Below are 15,671 nucleotides of genomic sequence, written 5' to 3'. Positions count from 1 at the left end.
ATTATGAGGCATAAATACAAGAAAATTACATGATTGCAAGCTTATGATCTAGAAGATGTGGGAGTTATATGATGTAACTTTTTAGGTGATAGTCTCTTTTAAATTCTTTGTGATGAATTTTGTAGACTTTGTGATTGATTGCTATTCACATATCACCTCACATGTATCTCATGTCTTTGCTATTCGCACACACTACACGAATTACTCGTTGCTAAACATTGTACATGTTATTGTGTGTGTTTATGGTCTGACCAACCAAGTTTTTGCAATCACTTTGAATTATGTGCAAACTAAATTTGTTGCTTAAAAATTTGTGGAGAATGCAAAATTTTGTTTTTGGGGATATTGGGTTTAAAATTCTTGTTTGGAAAAAACATATCATCTCATACTCATGCATTTTTGGTCTTAAATTTTAATGCTTTGAGTCAAATCTTTTTGTTTTTCAAAAATTGTGTTTTTCCAGAAAATTTGGTGAGCCTCTGCCTAATTCGATCGGTCCATCCTGTTTTTCGACCGATCGAAATTTTAAAAATTTTAATTTTTTTAAGAGAGGGAGCCTCTGTCTGTTTCGATCGGTCGAGGCTGATTTTCGACCGATCGAAACTCGTGTTTCTGGTTTTTAAAAAAGGCAGAATAGGACTTTTTCAAAGTCACTATTCAAACTTTTTCAAAGTTCCTCTCTCTCTCCGCGTTGGCACTTGGCTCCACCATCAATTTTTGTCGTTTTCCTTCAAGATTCTTGCTGGGTTTTTGTCTTTAGAAGCCGGTAAGACCCTTTTGCCCATCTTTTTCAAGTTTATTTCTTGATTTCATGCATTTTTCATGCATTCTCATGTCTATTTTCAGCACTTTCAAAATTATTGGGGTTTTTGATGATTCAAGCCAATTCTTGTGTAATTGATCAATGGGTTTTTATGCCATGATGTTATATTGATGTTCCCTATGATTTAATTTGATCAATTTGGTGGTTTTTGAAAAATTGAAAATTCTAGGGTTTTGAATTTGATCCGAATTGGGGATTTTGTCAAATTAGGTTTAAATTGATGAAATTGGCTTCTCCAATTGATGTAATTGGTCATTATTATTGTGCAATGATCAATTCGTTAATTTTTTAAAAATTGATCAAGTGGTTTCTTTAATTTGGGGTTTTTGTGTTAAAAACCTTTATGAGCAAGCCATTTTTGTAATTTGAATATTTTTGACTCAATTCACTGCATTAGCACATGCATCATGACATTTTAACTTGTTCATGCATCATATAGATTTTGATTTTTTTTGTTGTTTTTGTGCTAACTTACAGTCTGCCCTTGGTTTTTGTTTTGTGGTTTTGTTCTTTCGCTCTGTGTTTTGATCCTTATCTTAGCACCATGCCTAGGAAAACTAGAGCTAATAGGACCACTTCCACTTCCTCTGAGTCTCCACCTAGAGTAGAGCTATTTAAGAATGATAAGTGTAGAGAAGCCTATGACACCTTGATCTGTAGGCGTAAGATCTGGTCTGAGCGAGCTGTTGTGTTAGATGCGCTTGATCCGGCCATTAGGGCTAATTTTGAGTCTAGGGGTTGGTTGCCTCTCGTACAGATAGATCATCCACCTCCGACCGCCCTGATTAGAGAGTTCTATGCGAATCTCTCTTGCCACATCTATGATTCCAACACCCTTGTTAGGAGTTGGATACGAGGTGTAGAGTTCACTATTACCCCTCGGGTGGTGGCTGATGCTCTAGGGGTGCCGGTAGTTCGGGATGCTGTCTATCCCTATGATGAGTCACCTTCTTTAGATGTAGTCATGTCTTACATCACTGGGTCATCTATCCAGTGGGGTTCTGATCCTCGGATCACGTCCGCTGAGCTTACCGAGACTGCCTATCTCCTTTTTAGGATTGCGTGTCATTCTGTGTGGCCTATCTCTCACTTCCACACCATCCCTTTAGAGTGATGTGTGTTTTTGTTCGCCTTAGCTGCTGGAGCGTCTATCAGTTTTCCTCACTTGTTCCTTCGTTCTTTGAACGAGATTTATAGGAGTTCTGCCGTAGGGGATGCACTGATTCATCCTATTTTCATTCATAGGATTCTGCTCTATTTGGGTTTAGATGGTTTTCTGTCAGGTGAGCCTGTTCATGTGATAGCTCCTATAGGTGCCACCTTTCTTCGTCAGAGGGCTGCTCAGTTGAAGGGTCCTCCTTCTCATCCTAGAGGTGCGTCGTCTAGTAGTGTTCCCCCTCCTCCCTCTTCTACAAGTACAAATGCTGCTGAGCCTTCAGGTGCTGCTGCTGATACTGATGCTGCTGTTTCTCCACCGACTGCTATGGATGATTCAGACATTCATCGCACGTTGGATCATCTCTTGACCGTTTAGGCGGCTCAAGGACATATTTTGGTGGATGTGCTTGATGAGATCCGTGCCTTACGTGCGGAGTTGGCTCAGTTTAGACCACCTCCCTTTTGATGATGGATATCTTGTGAGCCTTTTGGCATTCCGTCACAAAAAGGGGGAGTACTTGTAGGTTTTTGTTTTTAGGGGGAGACTTTTTGTTTTTGGTTGGAGCTTGTGGAGTTTTTAGATTGTATCTAGGTGCTTCACTGTGTACTTAACATTTTTAGCTCTTTCCTTATTTTTTTGATGGATATTCATGTTAGGGGGAGTTTTATGTTTTTGTTAGTACTTTATTTATTTCTTGTTTCAAACTGCTTATTGATTTATATTTTTGAGTTATTCATTGATATATGTCTTTTATTTGTGTGTTGTTTGAAATCAAGAAGTTATTTTGTTTACTTGTATTATTTTCACACATGCGGTTATGCATTTTGTTTAGTGTTTCAGGAAATATACAGGTTGATTCAATTGAGTTGCTGTCTACACTTGCAACTGATGGATAGTAGTTAGGATTGAATTTTTATTTATGAGCATTATTTTGTAAAGGGTTTTTTTCATGTTGTAAACTTTGAGCTTATATGTTGTGTTTTGTCACGGATTGCCAAAGGGGGAGTTTGTTAGGGTCTAAAGTTTAGGACTTTATGTATTTTAGAACTCTAATGTGTAATGTTGGCAAACCATGATCAAAATAATGTATTTAGAAGTGTTTAAAACTAGCTCAAAGTTGTATGTCAATGAAAAGTTGGAATCGAGTGTAAAGCAGAAAGCAGTTTGGCTTTCGGCCTAGCTCGATCGATCGAAGCTTAGGCTTGACTGATTGAATGTCGGGCAGATTGCTTTTCTGCAGATTCATCCAACTCAGCCCTATATGTTTAAAACGTTTTTAGGGTTTCTTATTTGTCCTAAGTATAAAAGGCAAACCCTAGCCACGTTTTAGCGTTGCTCATATTGCAGTTTGTGTAAATCTCTTATGAGATCTAGAGGAGCTTTCCTTTACACAAACTTAGGGTTTTCAAGGAAGAGACATTCTCTAAACCTTGATGATCAAAACAGTTGTTGCCATTAAAGCTTAAAGAATACACAAGCGGGGGTGCTTGTAGCTGGTGGAATCCAAAGAAAGAAGGAGTCCGTGGATTCGGAGCTTGCACGTGGTCGTGTCAGTAAGTTCTACTGGTTGGTAGCATTAGGAAGTCGAGCGGGGGTGCTTGTAAGTCCTTTTGTATGAACTTCGATTCTTTTTGATAGTGGATTCAAGTTTACCTTGAGGATAGCTAGGTCAAATCCTCCCCAGGTTTTTCCCGGTTTGGTTTCCTGGGTGATCATATCATGTGTTATTTATTTTCCGCTGCTTTGCATGATTTGATCTTTATTATTGTGATAACCTAGACTTGTTAATCTGACTAAGTAACAACTTGGCTAATTAACTAGGTTTAATCAATTGTTTAAGGGGTCTAAAAACTGTCATGTGGCAAGGTATTTTTGAAGGATAAAAAAGTGATATCAGTCGTGGGATCAATTTAAAACTAATAACAACTTGTCATTTATAATTTGTTCTAAAAATGTTATAGATGTAGCATTTCTCTCAAATAAAATAAAAATATATCTATTCGGATCCTAAAAATAAAATTATTGTGAAAATGTTTTAATATTTTGTTCTATTCTTAGACTTCTTTTTTAGTATATATAGTTAAATTGGGTGAGCCAAAATTCACTGTAGGTTTCACGCACTATTTTCTTGTTTGTCTTTTGTTTTTTGTTTTTTTTTTAATGCATAATTTTGAAACGAGTAATAATTTTTTACCTAAGATTTGTTGTGAAAATGCTGTGGACATAAAATTAAATAATAAAACATCAAACTGGGACCTACCACAGCTGGAAATAAAAAATATTACGAAATTATTGTGATATTTTGTTATATTCATAAACTTCTTTTTTGTGTGATATTTTGTTGTGTTCCTAGGCTTCTTTTTTTATTTAGTCAAATTTAGTAAGCCAAAACTCATTATTTTAGGCACAATTTTCTTCTGTTGCCTTTTTATTTTATTTTTAAATGCACAATTAAAGTAGTAGTTAGCCCAATTTAAAGCTAGTAACAATTTACCATCTAAGATTTATTATGAAAATATTGTGAACGTAACATTACTCTAAAAGAAAATAATAAAATATTAGACTATAACCCACCATAGCTAAAAATAAAGGTATTGTAAAAATATCGTGACTTTTTGTTGTGTTTCTAAACTTATTTTTGGTTTATTCAATTTGTTGAACTAAAATTCATTGTTTAATGCAAAATTTTTTTAGGTTGATTTTTTTTTACACATTGTTTCAAGTTTTTTTTTTTTTTTTTAAATAAAAAAAAATAAAAAACACCCATACACACACAAATTGACGAAGTAACACTTTCCTCCTAGAAAAAAAATGCCTATTAGCGACCAAGAATTTTTGATGGACCCAAAAAATCCTCTCAAAAAATCTTATTTATGATGGCAAAATAAAGCCCTCGCAAATACTTGGTAAAATGTGAAATATTTGTGATCAACAAAAAAAGCTGCCGCAATTATGTGTTATATAAAAGTTATTCTAAAATTCAAAGAAAAATAAAAAGAAACACATAAACATATAGCATTTTGTATTCTTTAGATGAACATTTTGTTTACAATCTAAAAAAAAAAAAAAAAACCTTTTATATACATCTTATATAAGAAATGATTGTCCTTATTTTCTAAACAAATTTTACTCATAAAAAAAAAAAAAATGATAGATAGCACTTTCAACTTCAAAATGGTAGCCTAAAATTCAAGAATTTCAGCCTTTTGTACTCTCCCTCTCTCTCTCTCTCTCTCTCTCAAAAGTGAATAAAAATTTCTTCCTATTAAAATAATGCATAAAAGATGAGTTCATAGATCAAATGGTAAATTATATCCGATTGACATGAAAATTGACATGTACGTTAAAAACATATAGAACATGTAATCCAATAGTTGGATTTTCAAAATATAAATTTAATAATAAGTTATTGGGTGATGACACATTTTTTAGAGTTACAACACATGTAACTTGAATCCAACTCTATATTTCTTAATTTAATGTGAATTTTGACAAATCTACCGTTAGATTACATTATCTTTATATATTTTTCATACTTATAAAATTTCAAGGTGATCAAATATTAATTGTCATGTCATCAATCAATTGTTTAAATTCAAGTTTTTATAGTTTAAAATAATACATAAAATATAAGTTTATAGATTAAATGGTAAATTACATCCGATTGGCATGAAAATTGGCATGCATGTTAAGAACATATAGATCATGTAATCCAACGGTTGGATTTTCAAAATATGAATTAAATAATAAGTTATTGAGTGGTGTAACATTTTTTAGAATTACATTAGGTATAACTTGAACCCAAACCTATATTTCTTAATTCGATGTGAATTTTAACAAATCTACTGTTAGATTACATTATATTTATATATTTTTCATGCTTACAAAATTTCAAGATGATCAAAGATCAATAGTCATGTCATCAATCAATTGTCTAGATTCAAGTTTTAGTAGTTTAAAATAATACATAAAAGATGAGTTTATAGATCAAATGGTAAATTACATCCGTTTGGCATGAAAATTGGCATGCATGTTAAGAACATGTAGAGCATGTAATTCAATAGTTCGATTTTCAAAATATGAATTCAATTATAAGTTATTGGGTGATGTAACATTTTTTAGAGTTAGGTCGGGTGTAACTCGAACCCAACCTTATATTTCTTATTTGATGTGAATTTAAACAAATCTACCATTAGATTACATTATCTTCGTATATTTTTCATGCTTACAAATTTCAAGGTAATCAAAGATTAATAACCATGTCATTGATTAATTATTTAGATTCAAGTTTTAGTGGTTTAAAATAATGCATAAAATATGAGTTTATAGATCAAATGGTAAATTATATCCAATTGGCATGAAAATTGGCATGCATGTTAATAACATATAAAGCATGTAATCCAACGATTGGATTTTCAAAATATGAATTCAATAATAAGTTATTGAGTGGTGTAACATTTTTTAGAGTTACATCTGGTGTGACTTGAACCCAACCCTATATTTCTTAATTCGATATGAATTTATAAAAATCTACTGTTAGATTATATTATCTTCCTAAATTTTACGTACTTACAAAATTTCAAAGTGATAAAAAATTAATAGTCATGTCATCGATCAATTGTCTAGATTTAAGTTTTAGTAGTTTAAAATAATGCATAAAATATGAGTTTATAGATTAAATGGTAAATTATATCCGATTGACATGTATGTTAAGACCATATAGAACATGTAATCCAACGGTTGAATGTTCAAAATATGAATTCAATAATAAGTTATTAAGTGGTGTAACATTTTTTAGAGTTACATCTGGTGTAACTCGTACCCAATCCTATATTTATTAATTCGATGTGAATTTTGACAAATTTACCATTAGATTACATTATCTTCATATATTTTTCATGCTTACAAAATTCCAAGGTGATTGAAGATTAATAGTCATGTCATCAATCAATTATCTTAATTTAAATTTTAGTAGTTTAAAATAATGTATAAAAGATGAGTTCGTAGATCAAATGGTAAATTACATCCGATTGGTATGAAAATTGGAATGCATGTTAAGAACATATAGAATATGTAATCCAATGGTTGGATTTTCAAAATATTAATTCAATAATAAGTTATTGGGTGATGTAACATTTTTTAGAGTTACAACAAGTGCAACTTGAACCCAACTCTTTATTTCTTAATTCAATGTGAATTTTGACAAATCTACCATTAGATTATATTATCTTCATATATTTTTCATACATATAAAATTTCAAAGTGATCAAATATTAATTGTTATGTCATCAATCAATTGTTTAAATTCAAGTTTTTGTAGTTTAAAATAATGCATAAAAGATAAGTTTATAGATCAGATGGTAAATTACATCTGATTGGTATGAAAATTGGCATGCATGTTAAGAACATATAGAGCATGTAATCCAATGGTTGGATTTTCAAAATATGAATTCAATAATAACTTATTGAGTGGTGTAACATTTTTTAAAATTACATCAGGTGTAACTTGAACTCAATCCTATATTTCTTAATTCGATGTGAATTTTGACAAATCTACCGTTAGATTACATTATCTTCGTATATTTTTCGTGCTTACAAAATTTCAAAGTGATCAAATATTAATAGTGATGTCATCAATCAATCGTTTAGATTCAAGTTTTAGTAGTTTAAAATAATATATAAAAAGATGAGTTTATAGATCAAATGGTAAATTGCATCCGATTGGCATGAAAATTGGCATTCATGTTAAAAACATATAGAGCATGTAATCCAACGGTTGGATTTTCAAAATATGAATTCAATAATAAGTTATTGGAAGGTGTAACATTTTTTTGAGTTACATCAGGTGTAACTTGAACCAAACCCTATATTTCTTAATTCGATGTGAATTTTGAAAAATCTGCCATTAGATTATATCATCTTCATATATTTTTCATGCTTAGAAAATTTCAAGGTGATCAAAGATTAATAGCCATGTCATCAATCAATTATTTAATTTAAGTTTTTGTAGTTTAAAATAATGCATAAAAGATGACTTTATAGAAAGTACGTTAAGCTAACCCCCTGTCACTCCTATGTGTGATCCAAACAGATACCTACTTGCAACTTACCTTTAAAATGAAAAAAAAAATTTGAAAATTAGAACCTCCAATTGACCAAAATGCTATCGAAACTACAAAATGAGCAAAATACTCATGGAACATCCAAATAATGATAGATGTTGCACCAAGAACGATACATGTGTAAAGATATTCATCATTTTGATTTTAAAGGAAAAAAACAATGTTTTAGTTTGAAAATTGTTTTGATTAACATGTGACAGTCAGGAGTGACGTTAAGATGGAATAAAAATCCCAACATTTCCCAAGTTGCAGTCACATTTTGGAGAAACTCCTAGCCACCATCAAGATGCCATAATTCTGTAGTGAATGATGTGATTCGTTGATCAATGAGGATTGAACTAAGCGATTACACGAAAAGAGACCTCCTTCATAATTTCATTAGCCAATGAGGTTTAATAGTGGACCTATTATGAAACAAGTTCTCCCCAAATCAAATGCTAAGATCCCTTAAATTTAAAAATTTTAATTTATTGTATATGATTTAGCTCATTGTGGGGATTACATATTGTTTTTAGCTCACTGTGGTGATTACATATTTTTCTTTTAACATGTGACTTAAGATATTTAATATTTTTTATTATCTATTTTTGGCCAACTATTCAAATGTGTGAATTATATCTAATTTATTTCATTATTATTTTATTAATTAATCTGTGTGTTGCATATACATGTTCCATAAAACGTTGCTATATGCTTCCCCCCAAATTTTTTTATTGTCGCACAAAATTTCCCTCAATTCTTCATTTCCCACCTTTTTTTCCCCCCAAAGCTTTTTTCTTTAATTTTTTTTTCTTTCTTTTCATTTGGCTCCCATTTCTCAAGCTCTTAAAAGTTGAAAACCCATTTTTCATTTCCCATCCAACTCCATTTTTTTTTTCTCTTTAAGAGTATTAGCATTGGGGAATGCTAATGCCATATCTAAGAGAAATTTGGCATTTTAAGCCTAAAAACCTCTTGCATCAGGGAATTGTAAACAACAGTATTGTAAATTTTTTTGCAATACTGCTATAGTACAATTTTAAACATAGAATTGTACTGTTCACAGTATTGCAAAAAAAAAAAAAAAAAAAATTTTACTCCTATTTCCCCCGAAATTTCTCTCTCATCCCTCTCATTTTTTCTGTTCTCTTCTCACTCTTCCTTCTCTTTCTCCATCTGCTCTCTCCTCTCTGAAGCTTCATCGCCAAAATTTCTCACCCATCTCCGAAATTTCTCACCCATCTCACATGGCCTCTTTCTCATCTCTCATCGCACGGCCTCTTTCTCATCTCTCATCGCACGGCCTCTCTCTCATTGCACCGGTGTTGGGTTTTGGATTTTTGAGGTTGGAGGTTGGATCAGCGTGGATCGGCGAGCTGGGTTTGGATCGTTGGGCTGGGATCGGTTGATGGTGGGTTTGGATCGATTGATCGGTGGGTTTGAAATGGTGGATTTGTTGATCGGTGGGTGGATCGTTTGGGTTGATCATCGGTAGCTCTGATGGTGGCTCTGGTGATTATTTTTGGGTATTTTCGATGGCGTGGGTTTCAAATCGACAGCGTGGGTTTGTTGATCGGTGGCTTGGGTTTGCTGATCAGTGGCTTGGGTGGTGGGTGTGGTGGCCGTTGTTGGCTCCAACTGGTTTGATGGTTTGTGTGTGTGTGGCACTGTTGATGGTTTGTGTTTATGTGTGTGTGGCTTTGTTGTGGTTGGTTTGTGGCTGAAGTGGCTGGTTCTTCTGGGTTTCCGATGGGTTTTTTTTTTTTTTTTTTGCTTCTGTTGTGATGTTGGGGTTTTTTTTTTTTTTTTTTTATTTTTATTTTTAATATGGGTTTTTGTTCCGGTGGGATTTTGGTGAGCAGTGGGTAGTGGTGGCTTGGGTTTTTCTGGGTTTTTGTTCCGATGGGTCTGTGTGTGGGGCTTTGTGTGTTGAACCGGAGCTAGAGGTTGAGGGAGAAAGAGAGGAAAAAAAAGACTGTTGGAAAGCCTAAGAAAACCAAAAGTTTCGGTTAGAAAAAAATAATAAAGAAAGATTAAAATAATATTTTAATAAAAATAGAGTTTTGGGATGTAAGAGGAATTGTAAAATGGGATGGTATAATGATAAACTGACTTTTTAAAATGGTAAAATAGAATAGAATTAGAATTCTTTGATGCTAATGCTCTAACCCATTTTCATTTTAACCATGTGGAACTCCCTCTCACCATCGTCGAGCTCTCTCTCTCACATCTCCACCGCCCCTAGCCACCTCCCTAGCCCTAGCCACCACCACCTCCCTAGTCCACTTGGGCACCAAAAACATCGACTTCTAGATGGAGCGTTATGTCTTCAAGAGGCGCAGCGATGGTTGGTTTTTCTGTCTCTTTTTCACTTTTTCTCTTCTGGGTTTTTGCTATTGTTTTGGATTGGTTTTGATTATTAGTAACAGTAGAGTTAACTGGGTGTCAAATTTTGCAATACCCATGTAATATTTTAACACTAATTCACTATTGGTAGCTTTGGTTTTTATGGGTTTTAGCAGAGTATGGCAGAAATAAGAACATTGTATTGATTATGTTTGGATGTATTGCATTGGTTTTGTTATATATAGCATAGTGGTTTTAAGATTTTCATTTTCAAAATGGAGATCCATTTGAATCAGGGATTGAAATGGGAAATTGTGCATATCAATTATCAGATTGTCTTTCTTGCATTTCATCTGTAAATGGAATTGTTTAAGGTTTGTAGGTTTTAAAGCTTTTTTGTATGTATATAGAGTTTATTTATTTTTTAAATAGCTCTTAGAGTAGATTGTTTAAATTTTATTGCAAGTTAAGTTTCTGAATAATGGGCTCAGTTCTTAATGTACACTAAGTGCTAGTAAGAGCTTCTTTTCATGTCCTTTCTATATATATGGACTGGGGAAATTGATGTTTATGTGTTGATTACCTGTGTGCTTGTCTAATACTTGATTAGAGTTATTTTGACATTCAGGAATATACATAATCAATGTGGGGAAGACATGGGAAAAGCTTCAGTTGGCAGCCCGGATTATTGTTGCAATTGAGAACCCACAAGACATCATCGTACAGTCTGCAAGGCCATATGGTCAGAGAGCGGTCCTGAAGTTTGCTCAGTACACGGGTGCCCATGCTATTGCTGGGAGGCACACTCCTGGTACCTTCACCAATCAGTTGCAGACCTCATTCAGTGAGCCTCATCTCCTTATCCTCACTGATCGAAGGACTGATCATCAGGTGATTGCTGCTTAAATTGATGCATCGTTTTTGCTTGTACTGTTGCTTACTTGTACCAATGTTTACTCACTACCAAAAGCTGATTGCAGCCATTAAGGAAGCTGCCCTTGGAAATATTCCAACTATTGCCTTTTGAGATACTGATTCACCCATGTGGTATGTTGATATTGGGATCTGATGCAGATTAGTTAAGAAAGAATAAAATATTTTAATATTTTATGTTGTTTTCTTTTTCCTAGTTGAATTAGGATTTTAATTGTTTTTCTTTTCCAAGTTAAATTGTTTTTCCTTTCTCAAGTAGACGTAGGTTTATTATGTCTTTTCCTAAAAGGAGTAGGAGAAATTCTATTCCTATAAATACTCTTTATAGAGGGGTTGATTATTGATGTTATGTGTTGATTAATAAAAGCTTGTTAGAGAGGTTTTCTCTATTATTTTGCTTACTAACCTAGTGTTCTTGTAGAACTTAGGTTTCGTGGAAGAATTGTAGTAATTGTGTGTTACAGATTCTGCTTCTACACACCTACGCTGCATCAGTTGGTATCAGAGCCAGACTAGGTTCCTACTATGGCACAAAGAGGAGTACGTGGGGAAAAACCTATTACCATAGATGACGTGTATGAATGCGATGAGGTTGCACGCGATGCACAATTAGAGGCGTTCTTTCAATGAACAGAGGAGTGGTTTGATGCGCTTTCAAAGCAGCTCACCACCTTAGCCGTTGAAAATCGACCTCAAAACTACCATCCAAATCCACGTTATGTGGAGGAGGAGGAGGAGTATTTTGATGTCAAGGAGGAGGACTACGATATCAAAAAGGAGAATGAATACATTGAAAGAGTTTGTATAGTAAATTGGGATTCTCCACCAATTTATGATGACTATCCTGAAGATTTTAGTCAAGGAGAAAAAGTTGAGTTTGATAAAAATAAAGTCATTTACATACGAGGTGAGCCCATAACTCACATCATTGATGGGACTTTTGACATTCAAAAACAAAAAGTTATTGATCCCTTCTGGGAGGATTTTATTGAACAAGAATTGATAGAGGTCTACAAGAGGCGTGAACGAGTGATTTTAAGTAATCTTTGTGGAGGAGGAAATATGAAGTTTTTGAATATGTGCATGGATTCTTTTTTAGTACTTGCTTCATATATCCCGCCGTGGCAAAAGAGGTCAAGAATAAAAATCCGTACATCAAGATTTATTATGAGTGAGAAAAGATTGATAAGTAGCATACTGATTCGTCTTGTCTTGCAGAGAAGAATAGGATGGAGAGGATTATTCGGGGTTCCAATTGATCGTGGAAGATTGCCACAAAACTCGAGGACGAGTTTTCCCCAACCCCGAGAGAATGATGCAGATTAGTTAAGAAAGAATAAAATATTTTAATATTTTATGTTGTTTTCTTTTTCCTAGTTGAATTAGGATTTTAATTGTTTTTCTTTTCCAAATTAAATTGTTTTTCCTTTCTCAAGTTGACGTATGTTTATTATGTCTTTTCCTAAAAGGAGTAGGAGAAATTCTATTCCTATAAATACTCTTTATAGAGGGGTTGATTATTGATGTTATGTGTTGATTAATAAAAGCTTGTTAGAGAGGTTTTTTCTATTATTTTGCCTACTAGCTTAGTGTTTTTGTAGAACTTAGGTTTCGTGGAAAAATTGTAGTAATTGTGTGTTACAGATTCTGCTTCTACACGCCTACGCTGCATCAGGATCCCTGCTAATAACGAGGGGAAGTATGGCATTGGATGTCTCTTTTGGCTTTTGGCAAGGATGGTTCTGCAGATGCGTGGTACTATTCGTCCTGGGAGTAGGTGGGAAGTGATGGCAAAAGGCTCTTTTTGGTGGACTTTATTTTTCCTTAGAGAGCTAAAATGCTAATGTTTCATTTTAGTAATCAACTTGGACTTGCCTTTGTCTTTTACTAATGTCTTTTTTATTGTTTCCATAGAGGCAGAGTCTGCATGCCAAGTGCTTGTAAAAATTACCCAGAGAGTCAAAAATAAATAAATTAAGAGATTTGTGGACGCTAATTAGTTAATGGCTTTAGGATGGTGTTGAACATGAATATGACAGAGCTATATCTATATGCTATTTTCTTTTTCTTTTTTTTTTCTTTTTTGGGTTTAATATTTTTGCAAAAAAAAAAAAAAAAATCATCTAATTGTGGTTTGGGTTGGTCTATATTAATTTAATAAAGATGTGTATAGTGATTGAGATTGAACTTTTGTGAGAATTTGGTCAAATTTCTGAATATTAGATGAAAAGAATCTAAAAAATAAGTGGAAGTTCATTTGTCCAATACAAGCACTAGTTTGAATGATCCATTCTTAGGATAAATTGCACTTAAGAGAAGTTTTTGGGGGAGGGAGGTATTGCATAATTAGTGAATAATTATTAAAGAAAAACCATAGACAAAATAGCGGTTATTACAAACAAGTGAGGCAGCTAATAACCTAATAGGTAAATGATTCAATGCATCTTAGATTAAAGAGTACTATCATTTTCATAAAACTTGTGCATGTACAAATGATTTTATATCTTGAAAATTCTAATTGTGCTTCTCATCATCTGACATGGATGCAGCTTAAAGCTCAAGAAAACATGATATGTGGTCCATATTTGCATGAGGTAGTCTTCTTTAAATAAAATCATTTTTACTTACCAATATATATATTGATACACATCTAGAGCTATAAGGGATAGATGGTTTTATTTAGTACTGTGTAGTTGTTGCAAGGATAATAGAAGGCTGCCTATTTTGTGGCAGTCTTTAAGCGTGGCTTGAAATTTTCTTTTACATTTTCTTTCCCTTGGTGAAATGTTAGGCGTTCCTTTACAATGCACATATGTTTGGTTTGACAAGAATGCCTTGCACATATTTTTTAAGGAATTTTTTATTTATTAATGGTGTTACTTATTGCCTTTATTTTTAGTCTATGCATCTTCATTTCTAAAGAAAGAAACATGTTAGATTGGTTGATCTTAATAAAATAAAGACTACAACACTCAAGTTTGTAAGTGCATTGATAAAATTTTTATAAATATTATACTGTTATTTTGCAAGTTAACCACTCATTTATTGTGATAAGGAATTGGGATGGTGTGTTATGGACTGCAATATCTGGTATTAAGGTAAAACATATTGAAATTAAATTCCACTAAAAGTTCCAAAACATATAAGGGTCCAATTAATGTATGCTCTGAGAAGGTATTTGTGGAATATGTGAAACACTACTATTCTAATTGGATGTTTCACATTAAAAATCCTATTTTTAAGAAGTACACAAAGAAAGAAGATCGATACAAGAATGGTCATTCCTTCATTCCTACACCCTTTTGGAAAAAGATGGTGGATAAATGGATGGATGGAGGGGTGAGTATAAATGAAATACATGTCATAAATTCTCTCTATCTCTCTTGCACTCTCTCTAACCATTATTTGTGGTTTACATTTTTCACAATTGTTATATTATTTTAATTTTGATAGTGGTTTAAGTAATCAAATTAAGTTATTATTATTGTTAAATTAAAAAAAAAAGTTATTGCTGTTGTTTATGATATATTATATGATTATATTTGATATGGTAATATGTGTACTTATTTATTGAAGCATTGATACAAATACAAATTCACTTTAATTGTTTCATTTTAACTCATATTTAATGCTTTTAAATTTTTTTTTTTAAAATTTTTTTTTTTAAAGGATGGTACTAGTAGAGATGAAGAGGATAGCTCAAACAATAACATGGAGGTCGAAAGCAACTTGGAGGGTGATCTAGAGGAAAACTAATATAAATCTTTTCATAATTCTAGTTGTTTAAAACAATATTTTTATGTCATGGTTTAATTTCAGGATTTCTTTGTATATTCTATATTTTAAAGTTTGAACTTATAAGAATTTTTATGTTTCAATGGATCAATTTTTAGTAATCATTGTACTATTGTAACAGGATAGTTAAACAAAAATGATATAAAATAAATTAAAAATAAATAAATAATAAAATACTTAAAATATTATATAAAGTATTATCACTGACATAAAAATTTGGTCATAATTAACTTTATAGTGACGACATACTCCCTTGTAATTTATAGAATAGCGATGTCATTTAACCCCTTGCAAAAACGTTTTAAGTGACAGTTTAATGTCATAATTATTATTTCTAACTAATTGTGAGGGGTCAAAAGCCCTCACAAATAAATTTTAGTGACGACACTATTTGTCTCTAAAAAGTATGTTGTCAATTTGGAATTCGCAAATAATTAAATGTGAGGGTATGAAGGTCCTCACAAATAGTTGTTAACGATGACTGCTTCCCTTCGCTAAAAATAAGTCGTCGACT

The 15,671-nt window shown here is 32.6% G+C and overlaps 1 protein-coding gene and 1 long non-coding RNA gene across 2 annotated transcripts; both read left to right on the top strand.

The window, feature by feature from the left end:
* The first annotated feature begins 10,251 nt into the window (after window positions 1–10,251).
* Window positions 10,252–11,508, top strand: LOC126692246 (40S ribosomal protein SA-like). The gene is made up of 3 exons (XM_050387779.1): window positions 10,252–10,430; window positions 11,058–11,320; window positions 11,410–11,508. Exons 1-3 carry the CDS (start codon window positions 10,397–10,399, stop codon window positions 11,506–11,508), a joined length of 396 nt encoding a protein of 131 aa, XP_050243736.1. The 5' UTR covers window positions 10,252–10,396.
* A 2,410-nt stretch (window positions 11,509–13,918) lies between these two features.
* Window positions 13,919–15,258, top strand: LOC126713380 (uncharacterized). Its single transcript, XR_007651331.1, has 2 exons — window positions 13,919–14,460; window positions 15,032–15,258. It is a non-coding gene; the product is annotated as an uncharacterized LOC126713380 (long non-coding RNA).
* The last annotated feature ends 413 nt before the right edge of the window (window positions 15,259–15,671 follow it).

This window comes from Quercus robur, chromosome 1, assembly GCF_932294415.1.
Source record: "Quercus robur chromosome 1, dhQueRobu3.1, whole genome shotgun sequence".
Lineage (NCBI taxonomy): Eukaryota > Viridiplantae > Streptophyta > Magnoliopsida > Fagales > Fagaceae > Quercus > Quercus robur.
Note: the sequence above shows the minus strand (reverse complement) of the source record. Positions and strands in the feature narration are given on the sequence as shown.

Coding starts and splice junctions, on each gene's coding strand:
- LOC126692246 (XM_050387779.1), top strand. CDS start 10,397: ATGGAGCGTTATGTCTTCAAGAGGCGCAGCGATG. Junction 10,431..11,057: donor CTTCAAGAGGCGCAGCGATG/GTTGGTTTTTCT, acceptor TTTGACATTCAG/GAATATACATAATCAATGTG. Junction 11,321..11,409: donor ATCGAAGGACTGATCATCAG/GTGATTGCTGCT, acceptor AGCTGATTGCAG/CCATTAAGGAAGCTGCCCTT.